Below are 14,912 nucleotides of genomic sequence, written 5' to 3'. Positions count from 1 at the left end.
TCCAAACATAAGATCAGATACCAAGTTACAATATCTTTGTTTTGTCTTATGGGAATTATCAGATGAGCTCAACTTAATTTAGAGTGAATTCAACCCTTAACAGTTAGATAAAACAAAATTATTTTTAATTAAATCAACGCTATGTCCTATTAATCAAACTCACAGCAGATGTCCACAGTTCCTCTCTGGAATTATATTATATTTTTCAGGACTTTCTTGAGATGGTATTTCATTTGGAATTTCACTTCATCTGACAAGTTTTTCATTATTTTATATCAATGAATAGCACTGACAATTAGAACTCCCCCAGTTACATTGTAGATTACAACTAAGTAAAGTAAAGTAAAAATATTTACTTAGAATTTTACTTGGTATGAGCTGAATGCTAAAGTGCGCTGATCGTGACTGATTACAGGTCTTTGTGAAATTAGAATGCTGTCAAATCAACATTCTACCACTTAAACAGATGAAAAGGTACAGACTGCTTCTTCTTTTCAAAGAAATATTTCTAAAATGTTTAACCTTCCTTTCACTCCAATTGTATTTGAAAAAGATGGGGATTGTTAAAAAGCTAGTTTTATTTTATCTATACATATTTGTTTGTAATCTTCCTCTATATGGTCTTATTACATGACAGTGATTGATTTTCTAATGCAGTTGAAGTCTTTTCAGCATAAAAGGTTTGAAGCTTAAAGAGCTAAAGTGGGCAGCGAGCTGGATTATTTTCTTTCTGCCAAATTCATAAAAAATACAGTTCCAAGCCAAAGCATATGTGTCTGAAACACTTCCTTCCTATGCGTAATGTCATACATATGTGTAAATAGCCCGCATTTCCATTACTGCCTGGTAACTGTGTATTTCAGTGAGTCTCAGCGTCCATATCGGAGAGTGAATTATGTACGTGATTTTCTGCAGCAGACTTTTACTTTGAAATGTAATTGATGTATTGAAAAATAAAATGAGGGCCTGGTCCCTTTCTAAACCAAAACTAATGGCGGCTGTATTCAATCTGGCCCCGCAGAAGAATGAAAGAAAACGGAATAATCATCAATCTTTCTAAACTGCATATAATTTGAAAATGGAAAACCTGACAATAGCTATTACTAATGCATAATATATATTGTTATGGCTATAATGTCTTCCAAAGGTTTTTTTTTTTTCTAGTAAAATGAGTTACTAGTGAGTAGTTCAACTTTTTAGTCTGTCCACTAGAGGGACACCTCCTGGATGTAGATTGGAGTGATTACCCCTGAGCTAAGTGATGTTAAAGTCTGATTTCAATTGAGTTATTGAGTTATTTTTATATTTACTGATATTATTCCTTTGGAATTAAAAATAACAAAATTTATTTTGTAATCTATAGTGAGGATAATAGCACATCATATTTAATTTTATGACCTTATAAATAAAGTTTCATCATCATCATCATAATAATAATAATAATAATAATAATAATAATAATAATATGTACTGTTTGAATTTTTAAACGCAAATGTTGCTTAATAATCGCAACAACAAAAACAAATAATAATAAGATTGAATATGAAGACCTTTTTCTAACATGTAGCATAAAAAGCATTGAAGAACATGCTCATTAATTACTCCAATAAGTAAACATGTTTTACTTGGGTATAGATTTTTGCACGCTCATTGATGCTATGGGGTAATTTGTCATAATCTTCCAGCTGCAAAATCAGGGAACTCTGGTGTGAAAACCTTTCACTGCAGTTATTGATCCCTAATGTTTTTCTTACAATTTTCTAATTAGCAAATTTCAATTATTAATGCATGGCTGAGCATCCCTTAATTGTTAGTACAGGGTTGTTTGTCTTGCAAAATATAATGTGACCAGTGGTTACATAATTAAAAGAATTTCACAAATAAATGCGTAGCTATTACCCTTTTTGTATTATTATTATTATTATTATTATTATTATTATTATTATTATTATTGTATATTTATACATTGCCACCATCACATACACACTAGGGTCCATTTTAGTCAGCAGCCAATCAACCTACCACAAATGTCTTTGGAGGAAACCCACAGAAACACAGGGAAAACATAGAAATGCCACACAGATAAGGCCATGGTCGGGAACTGATGACCCCAGCGCTGTGAAGCAGCAATGCTAACTACTGTGCCACCGTGCTACAAATATTGTTCTTATTGTACCTAAATGCACAGCTTGCAACCATATTGTCAACTATTTTTGGGCATGATATGTGAGAAAATGCATTACAGGTATGGGATCTCTAATCTGGAAACGTATCAGAAAATTTTAAATAACAGAAGGAAAAATAAATTATATTTTCATGTGTTTCAGTAATAAGGTCTTACAAACAAGTTTCCTTTTATAGTCACTTTGTGGAGGAATGCTAAACAACTTAATACAGAGGTGAAGTCCATGGACGGTACCAGTTTTTAAAAATAATTTTGTATTATTTAGCCAAGAAGCATCAAATTTTGCAGTCCAGATAATACATCCGCTATCTATACTTGTTTTGCCTATATGTTATATACAGGGCCACCATCAGAAGTGTGCCGTCATACAGTTGTAATCGGCACGGACAGACTAGGGGGCCTGGACAGACACTTCTGTCTGCTCCCCTTAGTTTGACCGACCACCTTCCTGTCCCTCGTGATGCAGTGGTTCCCAGGCACTGAGAGGCTAGGAGTGCGCGGCGCAGTGACATCATCACTGTGCTCCCAGTCTGTCAGTGACCAAGAGCCACAGCATTGCTTCAGAAACAAGTTAAATTAATTAGGCATTTATTATAATAGGGGGAAAGGGTGGAGTATTTATTATGATGGGGGAGCAGAGCATTTTCTGTGATGGAATAGTGAGGGAGAAACCAGAACATTTTTTCGTGGTGGGGAAGGGGGGGTGGGGCAGAGCATTTTCTGGGATTGGATAGTGAGAGGCGGAGCGGAGTATTTACTGTGCTGAAGAGGGGGGAGCAGATCCTTTGCTGTGATGGTGAAGAGGACAGCAGAGCATCTTCTGGTATGGGCAGTGGGTGGGCAGAGCCTTTACTGTGATGGTGAAGAGGACAGCAGAGCATTTTCTGGGATGGGCAAGGAGGGGCAGAGTCTTTACTGTGATGGTGAAGAGGACAGCAGAGCATTTTCTGGGATGGACAAGGAGGGGCAGAGTTTTTACAGTGATGGTGAAGAGGAGAGCAAAGCATTTTCTGGGATGGGCAAGGAGGGGCAGAGTCTTTACTGTGATGGTGAAGAGGACAGCAGAGCATTTTCTGGGATGGGCAAGGAGGGGCAGAGTCTTTACTGTGATGGTGAAGAGGACAGCAGAGCATTTTCTGGGATGGGCAAGGAGGGGCAGAGTCTTTACAGTGATGGTGAAGGGGACAGCAGAGCATTTTCTGGGTGAGGGGCGGAGTGGAGCATTTACTGTGATAGAGAGTGGGGAGAGGCATGTACTGTGATTGTTGCATTCTTTCATGCAACAATCATTCCCAAACGATTATCTCCCCCATATAATCCACGTCCTCCAAATCAAATATGCTCCTCATTTGAGTTTCAGCCTCTTACTCTTCCCATCAGCTACAGACTATATTCATGACGTCCCCTAACCTTATCTATAACCACTTTCTTGCAGATCATAGGGGTGAAAACCTGTTCAATATCAGCACATGCATGACCCCCAAAGTGATGTTCATGCCCGAGAGATCATCTGCCTAGCACCATGTGATCTTGACCAGAGAAATGTACGACTACATGTGTCCACTATGGCCACACATGAACTTTATAGACAGAGTAACAGAACAGCGCCACCCACTGGCCAAATTATCATAAAACATGGTAGACCCATTTGCTTTACATCAACAAGCCAAAACAAAGACAATATTCATATATAGGGCACTCCTCTGTTTTACTAAACTTCTATACAATACATTTTACTTTTTCTTATGTTGCTTTTCTAAACAAGTCATTTTAGTAATTTTTTTAATTAAAATCATTAAAATCTGTATTTGTATATTGCACATTGCCAACTCCTCAAAACCATTCTTATTTTAATTTAGGTATAATTTAGTCAATATGTGCCGACAAAAATAAGAACAGGACACATTATTCTTAAATTTATAATTGCTTGTTTTGTTTTTGCTGAAATTGCACATGATTTTCAAGCGAGCTATTAGCTCTCTGCGGGAATTAATTATTATTACATATTCCTGTGGGTAAGACAGAGCTTGTGAAAGTAAATATTATGCTACAGTCACAATAAAATACTTCATCATCATCATTTATTTATATAGCGCCACTGATTCCGCAGCGCTGTACAGAGAACTCATTCACATCTGTCCCTGCCCCGTTGGAGCTTACAGTCTAAATTCCCTAATATAGACACACACTCACAGACAGACTCATACAGACAGACAGAGAGGGAGACAGACAGGTAGAGACTAGGGTCAATTTTGCTAGCAGCCAATTAACCTACTAGTATGTTTTTGGAGTGTGGGAGGAAACTGGAGCACCCGGAGGAAACCCACGCAAACACGGGGAGAACATATAAACTCCACACAGATAAGGCCATGGTCGGGAATTGAACTCATGACCCCAGTAATGTGAGGCAGAGGTGCTAACCACTGAGCCACCGTGCTGCCCTTCAGTTGATAACTCTTTACTTTACATTGGAAATCTATTTGCCAGGAGGTGTAACAAAAAGACTTAGGGCCAGTGTACACTGGTGGTTGTAATCTGCCTGTTCCGTATTTCTACCGGTAGATGTAGAATGTGAGTGGTTATTGGAGAGACGATATGACACCAAAGGCCTTGGGATCATTGATCTTTATAAGAAAAATTCAGGACATGGGCATCTTCACCTAACACAGCAATGACAAGAGCTTGAGGTAAAGGACTAGCCCTTGTCTTTCACTTCCATATTTATCCTGCGCCATGTGAATACCCATGTGCACAGGCAGAATCTTTTCTTGTAGGGATCATTGATCACAGTGGGAACGTACTAAAGCCAACCATGTTCACTGAGCTTTATTCTCTAATCACAAAAACAAAAAAAGGATCAGACAACTTTCTAATAGGTAAAATTAACAAAGTTCATTATGTAGGGTACTCCCCAAAATTCTGCATTTATTTTTTATTTGATGAGGGCAAAGGGCGACCTTACAACTAAACTTCACAACAGTCCTCTATAGGTTTTTATATTTTTAATTGTCAAACACAGATCTTTTAAATGCGATTTAGTCCTACACGTCTGTCATTTCCGTCTAATCGCCATTTCAGGACACATACAGAGAAACTGACCACCTCGCCTACAGACAATTATGGTATTGATGACTTAAGACATTAGTAATGTGCTTATATATTAACACGCATCAATAGTTACTGTCACCCGCCTGACATAATAAGCCCACAGATTTGCGGCCCTATCCATACATCTTGGCATTTTAGACAGAATGCATTTTTTTCCCATCTATCTCTACAGATTTCCAATAGAGAATAAAATTGTCACATAATGATCAATATAGTGGTTATTGCAGCTGTAATGCATCAATACTAGAATCAGCTGAGGATGAAGATATCATATAATCAGAATGTGACCAGTCCTCCTATATCCCATTGTTTCACAGCTAGTACTGGACAGATATATAAATAGGTTGTATTTATTTTATATGGAGGCATAGCCCTAAGGCTTAACCGTTTAGGGACAAATAGAGAATGTTTCTATGTGATCTGCTCATTGCCTTTTGGGAAAGTTGTATTGAAACGTACAATGGCATGTGTGGCGTGTGTGTATGTTTTATTTTTAGAAAAATAACTAAATATACTTGTTTTCCTTGGTGCTTAACAAGACTCAGGAGAGAGAGCAGGGGAGGGCTGGCAAATTTCAGCCCGGGGGGCAAGACTCAACTCAGCAGCCCCAGCCCAAGGTAACCCACTATGGGAGTGGCCCAGGGGGGGGGGGGGGAGTTGCCCCCTGCCCCCTAGCCCAGCCTGCCCCTGAGAGAGAGTGCAGGGGCTGGCAGCTGGAGAGATTATGAGCTTCCTGGGCAGCACAGACCTCTTCTGGATTGCCTGGACTATATCTCCCAGCATGCATGGCACTGAAGGAAAAGAAGAATGGTGGAACCCACCCCCCAGGGAGAGAGGAAATACAGGAAGATTGGGAGGAGGTGTCAGAGAAGCCCGGAGGACACTGAAGGGGAGAGAGGTCACTTGAATTCCAGAGTATAGCAGGGATCAGAGTGGCTGCAGAGAGTGTCCCCAGAAGCGGTTCCCCACCAGAGAGTGTCCTGATTGCATACAGTGTAATCCAGGAGCAATCCAACATTTGACATTTGACATTAACTTTGCAAGAGTATCCAGGCTCCAGCTCTTCCTGTACCGTGCAAGTATACAAAGCCTGTCCATAGTCGCTGTGTGAGTGCATGCGTTTCTTACTACTATCAGACAGGGAGTTCAAGCAAGGAGCTTTTTACTATAGAAGTCAAAGTGTTAGTCCCATGTTATTGTCAGACATTGTGGCAAATGACAGAGGCTATCTTGTGGCCAGGAGATGGCCCATCAGTAACAGTGACAGCACCTGCACTAAATCGTATCACTTATCCGAATGCCTGTGAGTAGCTACCATTTTGGTCTAAATGAGCCTGGTATTAAACAATTGGGGATCTATGATATAATTCATGTTTCCATATGTTTTCTTGGTCAAGTAAAGAAGGATGACTGTCAGTGTGAGCATGTGTGCTAGGTGTGTCTGTATGCAATTTAATAGTTTAGTAGTTTAATAATTGTTCACCTTTGTATAGCTGAGACATTTGACTCCCCTCGGGGAGAGATTCATTCCATTAAGTGTGAAATATACATCCCTCCATTAGACAGAAATGTTGTAAATGTGAAATGTAAATGTGTAGATGAGGAGCTCCAGCCACCAAACCCCAAAATTGACTTTCCAAACAGACCCACTTGCTGCAAAAGAGACTTCCTCTATTACAAATGTATCCTGTCTTCTTATAATACCGCCCTCACTTTTACCAAACAAGCCTAATATCCACCCAGCCTACTGACCCCCGTAGTGTCAACTTGATTTTCTGACCACCCCCATCTCTACTACTGACACATCTTCTCATCCTCTCCCTCTGTCTTGCGAGGTTCCACAAGCCTCTGTTCTTGGCCCATTGCATTTCTCTCTTTATACCTCTTCTATCTGTGAACTTATTTGCTCCTTCAGCCTCCACTACCACCTCTATGCTGAAGACACATAATCCTACCTCTCCTCCCCAGACCCCTTTTCTATTATCTCATGTGTCCAACTGGCTCTCTGCCATCTCCACCTGGATGTCCGAATGTTAACTAAAGCTCAAAATGTCCAAAGCAGAGCTCGTCATCTTCCCCCTCCTAGTGGAACCCCTCCTCCAGTCTTCCTCATTGTTGACAAGATTGTATCTCCACTATTCACCAAGCCTGCTGCCTTGGTGTCACCCTTGATTCAGCTTCACTTCATACATCCAGTCCCTTGTCATATCCTTCTACGAAACATTCCCAGAATATGATTCTTTCTCATCCAGGATGTTATGAAAACATTCTAATCTGTTTTTTCATTATCTCCTTCTCCTAAAACATCTTTTCCCTCTACGATCCATCCTAATTGCCACGGAGAGACTGATCTTCCTCTCTCGCCGCTCTAAATTCCCTGCACTATCTCCCTATTTGCTCCTGAATTCTATTAAGCTTCACACAGTCACCTTTGCAGCCCTCACCAATTTCTCATACATCTCTGACCTCTTCACAATATACACTCTCACAGTCCATTTTTGATCTGCTTCTAACGTACTCCTCTCTTCCCCTCTCTTCCCCTCTCCTCTCTCAGTTACCTCTCTATCCCACCTCTAAGAAATCTCCTGTACTGCTCTCCATTTACAGAACTTCCTACACCACCCGACCAGCCTATCCCCCAAGCTTTAATCTTTCAGGTGCTCTCTCAAAACCCACCTCTTCACTTTAGCCTATACTACCTCCACTTGATACTACTCTATTTACATGTTCTACTTGCTCCAGTCCCATGCCTACTTTTGTTTCTCCAGCCTCTATTGTCTCAACATTGCGCTCCCCCTGTAGACTGTCAGCTCTTGTGAGAAGGGCCTTCTCAATTGTATTTTGTATGATTTGTAACTGTGACTGTCCGCTGCCTTACAATGAAATCATGATGTATTTTCATAAATCCAATTGCATTTTCAACTAACAAAGAGGCAGCTGGCCTGCTTGGGCAGATATTTGCACTGTTTTGTTGTGCAGTGTACATCATATCTCCAATCACACAAATTTCTCCACCATGCCCTTTGGTGTTAAATGTGCCGGTTGGCTTTCCCTCCAACTTACATGGGCTTAATGAATGTGTGCATGTAGTGAGTAATGCAGGATTTCCTGAGTCCACCACTAGTACTATACCTGTACTAAGACAAAGATATATCATAAGATTGCCCCAAGGTCTGCCATCAGATTTGAGTGCAAGCACTGTGGCAAGAGAACAAGGTAACCTTATCTTTAGACACACCTAAAGACATTTATTCAAGGTCCCGGCCAGCAAGTTCCAGGGGCACATACTAATAAATGTTTTTTGCCATGTTTAAGAGGATGCTTATTGTGTGCACTTTATTAGAGGTTTGCTGTAATTAATTACTTGGGTCACAATAAAGTGTTTGTATAATCCGTGTACATGTGTATATTAAATAAAAGGAAACCTGTTTGCCAATTTGTTTTTGTACTCTCTTTACGCTCTTATTTTACTTTTTATATTATAACAGCATGTGCTAACATGCAATATGATGAAGATAACAAATATGAAAGAGGCTTGTGCTCACCTCTTTTCATCGTTTTTACCAAATGGGGTGCAAGCGGCAGGGTCCTCTTAAGAACATCCTGGGGCCCCGGGCACAGCAGTGCACCGGGGTCCCTATATATATATATATATATATATATATATATATAAAAAATAAAAAAAAGGATTATATATATGGGCCCTGCAGCCCAGGGGGGCCCATCGGAGGCAGCAAAAAAAAACTAAAAAAAAAAAAGACAATACTTACCTTGCGGTCAGCTGGCGATCCGGCTCCCTCCATGGTCTCCTCCTCCGTTGCGCTCCACAATGGATATCGGGTGGGCGTGATGATGTCCGACATGCACTGCGACCGCCGTACGGAGGAGGAGACCATGGAGAGAGCCGGATCGCCAGCTGACCGCAAGGTAAGTATTGTCTTTTTTTTTCCCAGTTTTTTTTTTTTTTTGCTGCCTCCGACGGGCCCCCCTGGGCTGCAGGGCCCCCGAGCACCTGCCCATTGTGCCCAATGGGAAAGACGGCCCTGGCAAGCGGGCTGTGACCACCTGTAGCTTCTACAATTCAATTGCTAAAACTGAAAGCCCAAACGGCCTTTACTGTACACACACTGCGCACAACACCCCCATGTTTAATCAAAAGAACAGAATGGGGGCCTCCAGTGCAGATGGGCCACCATTGTTGGTCCCCCATTACTGCCTGGCCCTATAGCCATTGCATGGGCTGTTCTAGATGCATTGCCGTTATTGCCTCTGCCTCTCCCACTTCTCCTTCATCACTATTCCTATTCTGAAGACTTTCTAGAAAAGGGGAGCACACTTTCAAATCAGAGGGAGGAAGCCTAAATGGACAAATAAAGGAGACTTATTTTTACAGTTGACCAAACTCTTCTCTTCGACCCCAAGGATGAAAGATTCATAGAATTGTTTAGGTTCTGTACTGGCAGAAAATAGTTTCTAAGAAATGAACAGTTCTAGCACTTTTCCAAAGACTGAATGTCTCCTATTAGTAGGCACCAATAACTGCAAATATACCATGTTGCTACTGTTGCTATAACTATTTATGAAAGGCATTCATGTTTATGGCTCTTAAACATGCATATAGGACACATACAAATATCAGTGTCAATATGGACATGTACAGAAAAATAATCCCTTTCTTTGCCAAATAAACACAGACATCTTCCTCAAACTGTCATTGCCAGTGGGACTAGAAATCCGTCAATAAAACTCTTCAGCTCTGAAGGGGTTAAGCGAACCATGTGCCAGAGACAAGATCAAAAGCACACAGGTCCCTATTGTCAACCAGTAGCGATGACTGAGTGGCAGCAATCTAAATATTGTCAATCACTTCTGTCTTGCACTCTGTGACCTGACCTGTACGGCTGGTATTATAAATTGCAAAATAACAAAAGCTCTCAACTGCCGGAGAACAGAACTGGCAGTGGTGCTATATATATGATGAGCTTTTGGCAGATTAACGGAAATGTGCTGAAACAATGATAAAATGAAGTTGCTCCCAGCACTAAGGATCTTGCTACTGTTTACAGGAGTAGGGGAATCCTAATGAACACAAGCCAATAGCAAGGAGGTGGCATGTAAAACCTGACGAATAGAGACAAGCTAAATATTAATTTATTATACAAAATTTTCACCTCTTTTAATATTTGCTTACAAAATATAGCACTTTTCAATTAAGCCTTAAGTGTCCCCAGTCCTGCTCTAACCACACCACAAAGCAGAATGAATCGTCTGTCATTGTCCCAGCTCTATTCATAAACTATAAATTCAGCGAAATTCAATTTATGGCGTTCTGTGGAATGATAACGGAAAAAGTAACAGAAGATGGAACTGCCGGAACTCTGCACCTCTGCGGAATGGAATGTTCAGCAATGAAACTTTACCGTCATGATTTTTGCTGCAAATACGCTCACTTTATCTGTATACAGGTCAGGGCCTGTGCAGCAGAAATGCATTCAGCTAAATGACCCAAGGCAACAACACACTGTAAAGGATGTGACAGGTCTTTGTTATGCAATACAAATGACTGCAAAGTGCAAACAAGTCCTAAAACATAGTAAACACATTAAGTAGATTACATGACAGTGTAATCCACTTAATAATGAGGTCATACACAAGTAGATAGTAATTGCACTATACATGCCTGGAAAAGACTTACTTCTATTTATTATAAGACACCAATGGAAAAGAGGACAACTTATTTATTTTAAATAAACTCTAATAAACAAGATTAGATGGATGTGTAGAAAGGTTTGGAGCATGTCATACAATATATGGGGGAACTATTTTCGTTAAGATACATGCTTGTTAGCTATATAGGTGTATATGAAGATAGAACCCATAGGAGTGGACAGGATATACTCTTCCCTGTGAATGACATGCTTGGGGGAGGGGAAGTGGTGGGAATGGCGGAGGGGGGGTTGCAATGTGCTGTCAATATAAAACACTCCATTTCTTAACATACAAATGGGGCCTATTTATATCTGTCGGAGCAATTTACCATTAAAATGATGTTGGGTCAGTGCGTCTGATAAGAGGCTGTCCTGGCGATGACTCTGTTCTAATAAAGGACTGCCGGAGAGAGATCCAAAGATCCCTCTACTGTGATGCTTTCCCCGTAGGATTGAATGGCTACCACCATCTTTAGATGGCGTTTGCCATCAGGGTAGTTTAACCAGACGGTAGTCCCGTTGGATATGTCCTGTGTTAGGCCTTTGTTAAATTGTTATGTTACTTAAAAATGCCTACACCATACAGAAAAAGCCGTTGTGATGTGACCACGACCATTGTTGTGTGACCACACCTCCATTGTGCCATGGCCACGCCCCCATCCCGCTGTCGGGGTCTTGCTAGTTGGGTTTATGGCTTAATGAATAGGCCCCTAACACATGACATTGAACTCAGACAATATCTTGAACTTTTTATTGCTTATTCAAAGCCCGATGGAATAACCATAATTATTCCCTTTTGGGGCTGTTTCTAATGTAAAGGCGCCTCTAGTGGCCAAATTATCATTATCATTATAGCGTTCTGCTAAATCCACCTGTTTTTACTGAGCTCTTAAAGCGCTCTGTTGTGATACCGTCTGCCATAATGAATGGATTTCTATGGAACAGCGTTTGACATGAGCGATTTTTACACTTTCCCCAAACACAGCAGTCAGCGTTTTAAAAGCTGCTTGTGTGACACCCTGGGCTAGATTTACTAAGCTGCGGGTTTGAAAAAGTGGGGATGTTGCCTATAGCAACCAATCAGATTCTAGCTTTCATTTATTTAGTACATTCTACAAAATGACAGCTAGAATCTGATTGGTTGCTATAGGCAACATCTCCACTTTTTCAGACCCGCAGCTTAGTAAATCTAGCCACCTGTGTTTAACATTCACTGCTGTCTATGCAGAGCTGTTGTACCCCTTTAACTCTGCGTTTTAAATGCAGGGTGGAAAGCATCCATGTGACATCACCATTACGTGGAGTGATCCTTTACCTTAACTGCTTTCTCACATGGGGTTTCAAATAATGATATACGTTAAGTTTCACATTGTGGTTACCAAGACAGATATCTGTTATAGACAGAATTTATCCTAGGCATGCTTGGAACAACTTGTCATCCTTTTCTAATACACTGCCTATATATTTCATACAAAGACAAAAAATATTCATTAAATTACACCTAGCACTATGATGCTCATCTAGATTCTAGTAACACATTATACTGCATAAATCAGCTAATTTACCTTATCTACTATGAATTGTTGGTGCCTGTAGTGTTTCTCACAATAGTACACACCAGGCACCAACAGCAGAGTGACAGCAGTGAGATAAGACTATTAAAAACAGTTGTCTACCGATTCTCCTGCAGCCTGGAAGATGGCGAACACTGTCCGAAATAAATGGCCAAAAAACAGAACAAATGTACATTTATCTCTCAAACATAAATTTTTAGATGTAAATAAATATCAATGAGGAAATTATAGCACAGAGAGAAGTTGTAAGAAAAGAACTCTACCTGTGTAGACCAGAGAGTTGTCATCGTTATCGGATGTGGAAGGCGGTGTGATCCCATGGCTGCCTCGCTCTACGTCATCCGACTCTGTTGAGAATAACATCACAGCTGCAGATGTAGTCATACTTGTTATAGAAGTTGCTGTTTTGATCACCACATTTCCAGACACACATAAATCCAAGCATAAAGGCAGAAAAACAGACATATAAAGCAAGCAGGAAACTTTTCTATGAAACATCTTATTCAGCAAGTCCCAAAAAATCGCTTTCATGTAGGTCTCAAGTTCCCACCAATTTCCTCTTGCATTTGATGTTTGTACTGTCTTAATTGTAACCTCTCCAGTGCACCTTGTCTGCTACCTCTCAGCATGTAGACTGCCTGGAGTACATGCTGTGAGGCAATCAGTATAGGCTGTGCTGAGCATATGGAGAGGGGAAGGCAGGATGGCTGAATGCTAGCATTGCTAATTTTCTACCTTATTGTTAATCAAAGCTATTGACTGTGATCACTAACCATCATTGCTCCATCTCGTGACAATTGGAGTCTCTTGGGAGTAACCCTTTGTTGGGACAACAGGAGAAAAATAGGGTCTTGTGAAGCAAGAAGGAGCAGAAAATGGGCAACGTTAAGACAACGTAAAAAGGAATACAAAGAGGGAAAGCAGCAGGCCAGAACATCTGTGGGATAAAATGCTCCATTATAGCAAGAAGATGAGACACAATTGCAAGTCTGTTTGGTAGACGCAAAGTTAAAACTGATAGACTGGGTTGAAAGAGAAAAACACGCACAGACCTTTAGAATTTGGACAATGTGTTTCTTAGTATAATCTATAAGGAGATTAGAAGTCATCATGTAGTTTGATGCTGATATAAAGGTACGAGGTTGCTGGTCTCCAAGGTGATTGCTAATATGATTATAACCTACATTAAGGAGTATATTATTATTTGTAATATGTAAGCGTTCCTAATGCACACTAATGTGATTACTTCAGAAATCAATAGAGATGATTTAATAAAACGGTGTAAGTAGAGCACACAAGATGTGTACCATAGCAACCAATCAGATATTAGCGTTTAGAAGCATGACTGCTCTAGATGACTAAAGTCTGATAACTGATTGGTTGCTATGAGTTGCAGAGAATATATATATATATATATATATATATATATATATCTAAAACAAGGAGACAACAAGGCGCCTCATACTGTACTATTATTAAAAATAGAGCACAGTAATTCAGTGAAAAATGTGTGTACCAGATTGTAGCTTGATCAGAGCTCATAATATATGGACATCAATAAGGAATACGAAATCCTCCTTCTGGATCTCGCAGCATATGGAAAATACATGGAAATCAATGATAGTGCAGTATCTCCTTAAACCACTTTGTCACCCAGTGCAAGATTCACTGTTCACCATCACAATAGACACCAGTGGATATAAAACACACAATACGTGCTGGTGACATTCCAATTCTGATTGCACGTACCAGAAGAGAAAAGCACAATAGCTTATCTGAAGTTAGAATGTCCACATCAGAACTCCTATACGAATATCCTCAGGGGTTCCACGAGTAGTATATATAAAAGGAACAATATCCAATGTTGAAGTATAAACAGATACAATTTATTAAAACAAAAATAGCACACTCACATTCCAGTTAGAAAATAGCAGCAGACATGGAAGTGACAGCAACATCAAAGATAAACAGCAAATAGTCCTCAACGCGTTTCATCTCAATCAGAGACTTCCTCAGGAGGGATTTCGTATACCTTATTGATGTCCATATATTATGAGCTCTGATCAAGCTACAATCTGGTACGCACATTTTTAACTGAATTACTGTGCTCTATTTTTAATAATAGTTCACTATGAGGCGCCTTGTTGTCTCCTTGTTTTAGATTCATTACTTCTCTGGATTGACCATCTGGTTTTTTCAACGGGGCTGCCGCCTGAAAATTGGCTCATTTGTACCTCCATTATTGACTTTTGGATATTCTTGGACATTATTGAGTGAATTTGAGACTATGAAATAGCACCTTGCTCACCTATTGTTGTTATCTATATATATATATAT

The 14,912-nt window shown here is 40.1% G+C and overlaps 1 protein-coding gene across 5 annotated transcripts in view; it reads right to left on the bottom strand.

Moving 5' to 3' along the window:
- ROBO1 (roundabout guidance receptor 1) overlaps positions 1-14,912 on the bottom strand; it is an 859,323-nt gene that overhangs the window by 383,265 nt on the left and 461,146 nt on the right. For all 5 annotated transcript variants that reach the window (XM_075197076.1, XM_075197073.1, XM_075197074.1 and 2 more), the window contains one exon: positions 12,839-12,922. In XM_075197076.1, the coding sequence (XP_075053177.1) occupies positions 12,839-12,922 (84 nt within the window). The remainder of the gene's footprint in view (positions 1-12,838; positions 12,923-14,912) is intronic.

Source organism: Mixophyes fleayi, chromosome 2 (genome assembly GCF_038048845.1).
Source record: "Mixophyes fleayi isolate aMixFle1 chromosome 2, aMixFle1.hap1, whole genome shotgun sequence".
In the NCBI taxonomy this organism is placed as follows: domain Eukaryota; kingdom Metazoa; phylum Chordata; class Amphibia; order Anura; family Limnodynastidae; genus Mixophyes; species Mixophyes fleayi.
This window is presented reverse-complemented; position numbering and strand designations above follow the sequence as displayed.